A 7,388-nucleotide genomic window follows, 5' to 3' on the forward strand; every position below is an offset into this window, starting at 1 on the left:
AAGAGTGCTGTCATGTGTATCAGCGATCATAAGGTATGATAATTACAAGTATAATCATGTAACCAGTTTTACTAGATTTTATTGAGATCTGATTTCAAAAATTTAACACATACAAAATAATATTAAAAACTTACATCATAGTACTGTATTTACTCTTAAAAGCAAAAGAATATTTCGTATGGAGCCCTAAATGTCTCTCAAAATATCCTGTCATTGATTGATCACTGTTTAAATAACGGGCAGTCTTCTCAAGCTGACGGGCTCACTTTAATGGCAAGTATCGGACAATTTCATGCACGGTGGTTAGGTTTATGACACTCATTCAATTATACTGTTACTATTTGGATTTGCTTTTCTCTTTCTCTCTATTGATGACATTTTGACAATATTTGATAAAAAACTTATGTTAAAAATAGTGCTAATTATTTTTTAGAATGGAACTAAGAAAAATTTAAAACAACCATGTTCTTTATCCTATAAATAATTTTGTGATTTTAGATTTCTGCCAAATGAGTTTTGAGTTTATTTTATATGATGTTGGTTCACTTGAGATGGAAGTACATCGTTAAAAGCCTGTCATTGATCAGTGTTGTCAAGACAAAAAAATTTCCCATTTTATGAGTAAAATTTTATAGAAATTGTTTTTCTCAAAACTGAGATTCTCTCCAAGATTTTCATGTCAGACCTGTGAGAGTCCTCGTTAAATTGCTTTTAACAGTCAAGTTACTTAAATGTTTTGGGTCATGCACAGCAATGGCACAAATGATAGTGATTTAAAACTATTACAATATTACCACAATCATCTATAGTTTTGAAAATTATGAAGTTCTTAAGGATGAAATAATTTATATTATATAATTGAAGCAAAACAACTATAACACAGTAAACTGAATATATATTAATAAAAAAGAACATCTTTTTAACCATAAATAATTCATTAAATCATAAATTATATATATATATATATATATATACTGTTAAATCTAATATATACTAACTACAAAAATGCCCAATTAGTTTCAACTAATCAGTGAATTGGGCAAATAAACACCAGATGACTTTTGATTATAATAAATGCAAAGCAGTGCATGTGGGTTAACTGTAATTCAAATTTTGATAGGAATAACCTTAAAATTGTTATGGAAGAAAAGTATCTTGGTATTTTAGTTGATCAGTATCTTAAACCATCCGGGGTTAGATTCCTACAGGAAAGTGTGTGTGGATTGTACAGGGGTATCCAAAATGAAGATAAAATAGCAAAATTAAAACCATCTAAAAACACTACTCAAAACAACTAACAGTGCAAACAGAAGAATGAAAAATGGAGTTCCTAAAATATAATGAGTGTACGGTGTTCACCCTCTATTCATACAGTGAAGTCATCTAAATAGTGTGTTGTTACTTGAGGTAAGGCAAATAGGATTTTGCATCGTATCTTTAGGAATACTAGTCTTAAAGAAATTATTTCATTGTAAAGGTCACTAGTTAGGCCCCATTTGGAATATTGTATTCAGTCTTGTGCTCCTTACCTTAGAAAGGACACTGAACTTTAAAACAATTTAAGAGAGGGATACTAGGATGATACCTGGTATATAAAGGTCATCATACGAAGACAGTTTGTGATATCGAGAATTATTTTCACTTGAATAAAGTAAAGCTAGAGGGATCTGATGGAGGTGTTTAAGATTGTTAGAGGAACTGACAATGTCAGTGCATCATTTTTTGTATTTAGTGGTGAAAATGGTACGGCTTAAAGAACAAATATAAATTTTGGCAGGGTAGGAGTCAAGTGAAATTCTGAGTGCATACAAAGAGTATGACAAAGTTACATGCTCAATTACATTAGTTAAGTAATATCCCAAATGCTTGGAAATGAAAACAAAATGATTCAGTAAGGGATTTCATTTAATGGCTTTATCTACACCCAATTTTGTTGTAACTATACCTACTGTAAAATTGAACTCAACTCTATTCTAAGATTTGTACTGAAAATTAAATCTATGTATAATAGACATTTCAGTTAAAAACATGTTATCAGGTATACAAGTTTAGATGAGCAAAAACTGCAGGTCCACTTTCAGTTATCATGCAATTCGATAAAACTGACAAGCAACTGCTGATTTTGAGGCATATACCACAATTATTAAGCCTACAAAAGCCTTCCAATATGCAAAGAAACTACACAAAGTGAACTATGGTGTTGTATCTTATAACAGAATTTACTTTCAAAGATTTTGCAATGCAATTGATCATTCATATGCAATTCATAAACGTAACATACTTGCTCCGTTCTCCTCCATATGATGCAATATGATTGTACCAACGCAGAGCATGAGGAAAGGAAGCTGCTGGAGGATTCTTCAAAGTGTCAAACACCACAGTATCAGCTTGAGAAGGCTGATATCTATTATATAGAAAAAAAATGTAATTAATGAAGCTCATAGAACTTTAAAAAATATATGTACAATAAATTGAAAAAGACTTCTCTGCTTTAATTTTTCTTTACTTTCATTTTTTAAAAACTTACTCATTTTACAAAATGTGGCAGCATAATATGACAGATAAACAAACCTCACCAGAATGGTTCTGGTTCTCAAGTTAAAAAAACTAATAAATGAAGGTGAATAGGCTTAGTCCATTGGACCAACCCCATATCAGAGAAGAAACACTGACTATAATTCCAAATTTACTAAGTGTATCTACAAGAAATGTAGCAAGCTTTCAGTAAAATGTACAAGTCTGTTGTACACAAAAGATGAATTACAAAGATATTTGTACTCAAGATACGTCTGGGAAATGACTTAAGTCTAACTTGGACTCTGACTAGTTGGAATGCAAGGTGATATTCATGTGAAGAATACAGATACTATTGTCCATCTTATAATTTGCATATTATATTTACATAGCCTCCAGAACCTCTGAAATGTGCATCTGTTTCTTTCAGTTTCACTGTATACTGTATTTGGTATATATTCTTCTCTACCATGAATGGTCACTAAATCAGTAATGTAGAGTAAAATGAATAGCTGATAACCCTGACATCAAATATATATCTTGAATGGCACTCTGTAAATGGTAATGGATTGTGCATTTTGACCCCCAGACATACAAATAAGGATAAACAGAACTGACTATTATTTCATTTATTTACCACAGTTAAGCACCCAGTTGACTTTAGGGTTTTTATCAACAATCACATTTAAATCCTCCTCCTTTTTTCCTACTGCAACAATGTTCATTTCATAAAAGACATCCTTTCCAATATCCATACTCAAATGCATTACTTTACACTCCTCAATTTTACATTATGGACCATTACCATGACTGTAAATATATGTAAGAAAAACATTCTCAACATTTCAGTGAACTCAGAAGAATTATTGTCCAAGAAATTATACCACTAACAAAAATAACAAAAGCTCCAAAACACATTTTGGCATTAAGTTTATTTTCAATACACTTAATTCTTCCCGTAATGCCATAAGCAAAAAACTTGCAAACTAATGTGTTGAATGACATCTTGCTCTAAAACCATACTCAAATCATAATTTAAAGTGTAACTTTCCAATAATTTTGACAACAGAATTAAATGCCTTGCTAACATTAGAAGCCAACTTCATTTTCTTATAGTTTCCAAATCTTCTCTTGATCCTTTTTTCAAAATGGAGAAAAAATTCAGTCTTAAAATCATTAAGAAGGTCCCAAGTGTCAAGAGACTTTTAAAAGATAATGGTTAAACCTCCACAAATTCTTTGTTAAGGTTCCTGAAGTTTTAAGATAAATCTCTTCAGAATTTGAAGCTTTATTTTGTAAATTAGTAACTTCAACATAAAAGGAATCTTAGAAATAATAGTTTTTAAATTTAAAGAAATTAGTCAGTTTGGAAAACTCTTCCCAAGTCTTATCATATTAAGTAGTAGCAAACCTGTAAGCCTATGGCCCACATTTACTGGGTTGGTATAATACAAATTTAATGCTTAAACTACTATTTTGCACTTTTTCAGTTTAATGATCATTGCTGCTTATAATGCAAGTTTAATTTCTTTAACCAAGTTACAAAGAGTAATTAGTAGGCCTACTTATTTATGTGCTCTAATGTAAATCAATGCCAAATTTGGGATCCCCATAAAAGTGTTTGCAAAAAATACCCAGGTTCCCCAAGAGATTGGATGAAAAGTTTTACTTTTGTGCAAATCTTGTAGCTGAGACAATTCAATTGGCCCCAGGTAGGAGTTGGTGAGTCCAGCACTATAGGAGAAGGGTTTTTTGGGAAATGCCCAGGTTCCCCAAAAATTTTACCTTTGTGCAGACCTCAGGAATGAGACAACTTGTTTGGTACCATTTAGAAGTCAGTGCCACCAGCAGTTTAGGAGTTACATGACACACAGACACTGAATCTTATCATATAGATATTTCAGCATTTGAACCACATTCCTTTCTATTACAAGATTTAAAATCTTGCCATACTAATCTGTTACCTTTTTTCTGAGGGTGTTATCTGGATGATGGCAAAGATGTAAACTTCATGTTATTAAATTTTTAACAAGCATTTGAAAATGTGCCACACTAAAATTATCTAAGAAAATCATATCAATAGGGATTGTGTAAAAACTAGTTAATTAGAGTGCAACAGTAGTCACTGCTTGGGCTTTTGTTTTTTCATATTTCCATTAATAACATTTATAAGGCATAATTAGAAAATAAATAAATTTGCTGATGGTATTGTCTTTTAACTTCTTCAGATTAGCATAATGTAGTTCTTCACACACAGACAGAATAAAAAATGCATTTGAAAGTCTGTGAAGTAACTTTCTAGTTACAGCAGCATATTCAGGAATATACTGTGGTGACAACTGATTATTGAAATTAATATTAAATATTCGAAAGATTTGTACTTTATTTTACTTGTACCACAATTTCATCTTGTTATTCATATAAAATTTTAGTACAAAGACTAATCTTGTTACTTCATCAATTTAAAATATCTTCTATTTTAAGAAGAAATTATTTTTGCAGGCCTATCATACATTTCAATTGAATTAAATTAATACAAATGGGTGAGCATAAAGAAAGTATTAAAAACGTTACAGTTGATAGACAGTTAAACTTAATCTTGCTTAATTTAAGCTCTAGCAGGAGTGACTTAGAACTATTATATAGTTTTAATAATTTGATTTTACTGATGCCATGTAGTGAAAACTGCCTGATGTTACTAATTCTACTAAAAAACAAGTAACAACTAGCCTGACTCATTTAATGATTACTATGATGTGAAATAAGACTGTCAACAGATAACTTCAAAAGATGGAAAACAGCATTTAAATAAATTTCATATTTACCTTGGTTTGTTACTCTATTCAACTAAATTCAGTTGTAAGCATGTCCTAGTTTTATCACACCTGTTATTTTCTCTCGGATAATCTCGACCATGGCATTGCATGTCAGTGACTTGCATTTCGGATCATCCTGCAGACCATCTGGAGGACCTTTGAGAATCACTGATATAAATAGACCCTACTATTAGCTTTACTAGGTATTGGCAATGAAGCACTGCTTTGAAGACTTCAGTGACTTATCTACCCCTATTATAATATTCTCTTTTACCGTCATGCTATTTTTTAATTTTCCTGTGAATAACATCAAACATCCAAGTTATTCACCAGCAGGTTTAATGATAAAAGGTGGTCAGTGGGGTCTTTTTCCCTGCTAAAGTGGTCCGCAGAAGAAAAGTTAGAGAACCACTAATTTATACTTAGAAGTTAAGAGTTAGACATATTGATTACGAGGCAAAAGATGTGATTGACTTAAGCCTAAAGAATGAGCTATCAGCAGTAGTGGAAACCAGCACTATACTATTTACAGGAATTTAATAGAAGTAATACAGGATGGGTTTAGATTTGTACTTTTCTCAAGAGTAGATGTTCAAGAACAGTCTTAAAAACTTTAAGGGTTAAATGGTTCATTGTTGTCAATACATTACTTTAATATGAGCATAAAAACCTTTGCTCAGATTAGTCCACTGCAACTTTTATTACAAATACGTCTACTGTCTAGGAAACTGCAGTGCAGAGGCAATATGTAAAATCCATCATATTCAATTCATAGCCTACAATTTTAAGTTTATTTTTATTAACCATTAATCATTTAATGGCATTATTAAATTTCAAATGACGTTAAACTAATATTACATACGACTTACTCCGGCGTCTTAACTTTAAAAGCGATTAAAATTGTAAAGCGGCCAAACTGTTTTTCTACAACTCACAAGTTATGAATAACGTGTTAGTGTTACTATTAGTATTAACTTAATCATTAGTTAATAATTAATCATGGGTTACTCGGGTTAGGGTTCGTAATTATATTACTTTAACTAAATAAATACAAACCCTTCAATGTAACTGCGATCACACAAATAATCATTTAGTGCTTTTACACCAGATTCGCTTTTTAGATCACCAAAACCCATTTTATTTTTTTATTAAAAAAATAAACTCTTTCTAACTTTATAAGACACGTGTTCACCCAAAATGCTCTGGCCACCAAAAAGAACTAGATCCCCCTACATTTTATCGAAAACATATTACTATAACGTACAATTTTCCATACAAAAAAAATATATATGTAATATAATTTTCTTTACTGAAACAAGACAAAAGTAAATAAAAACTAAAAGTATAAAATTCGAAGTTATATCCCCGAAAAAGGGACAGCACAGATAGCATAAGTTCTATTATAATTGGTTGATAGAAAACAAATACAAGTAAACTGTTTATATTTGTTTATCGTCTAATTGTTGGATATACAAAAACTATTTAGTGTAAAAGTTGTTATTTAGTGATCTAATGTCTAATGATTATTTAGTTTTCATAACAAGTGTTACAGTTGATTATGTTAAAGGCAATAGTTATAACAAATTTCGTTGCATAACTCGGTAGAAGTTGTATGTTGTGTGTAGGTCAGTTGTTGTAAATTGACGCCCCATATATATATGCGACCAAGTAAGCGCAGGTTAAGTCAAAAAACGTCAAGTTAGTGAAATAGAAGTTAGACTGCATGGTTGTTAGTTTAGCCATAACGGGCAATATTTCAAATGAGTTTTTACAGTGGTATTGTAATAACAGAGATAAAGGAAAATAATTTGTCTTGTCCAAGGGTGTTCTAAGGTAATTGAACAATTATTTGAAGTTTCTGTGTACAACTGTGAAAACCCCCAGGGTAATGTAAGTGAATTTATCGCAGATTGTATAGTAAAAAACAGAGTAGAGAAAAATAATTTGTCTTGTCAATTGGGTTTTTAAATAACACAGGCCTACGAATTTAAACTTCATAAAAGTTGTTTTGGTTTTAATAACGGATTTTCCATAATTTAGCAATGCAAATTTCGAAAA

At 30.9% G+C, this 7,388-nt stretch overlaps 1 protein-coding gene across 1 annotated transcript in view; it reads right to left on the minus strand.

Moving 5' to 3' along the window:
* LOC106478392 (elongation factor 1-beta-like) overlaps positions 1–6,544 on the minus strand; it is a 19,050-nt gene extending 12,506 nt beyond the window's left edge. Inside the window, exons 1-2 of the mRNA XM_013938933.2 lie at positions 6,387–6,544; positions 2,282–2,404 (exon numbers count right to left, since the gene is read on the minus strand). Coding sequence (XP_013794387.1) covers positions 2,282–2,404; positions 6,387–6,466 — 203 coding nt within the window. The 5' untranslated portion in view covers positions 6,467–6,544. The remainder of the gene's footprint in view (positions 1–2,281; positions 2,405–6,386) is intronic.
* Between the last annotated feature and the right edge of the window lie 844 nt (positions 6,545–7,388).

This window comes from Limulus polyphemus, unplaced genomic scaffold (genome assembly GCF_000517525.1).
Source record: "Limulus polyphemus unplaced genomic scaffold, Limulus_polyphemus-2.1.2 Scaffold207, whole genome shotgun sequence".
Lineage (NCBI taxonomy): Eukaryota > Metazoa > Arthropoda > Merostomata > Xiphosura > Limulidae > Limulus > Limulus polyphemus.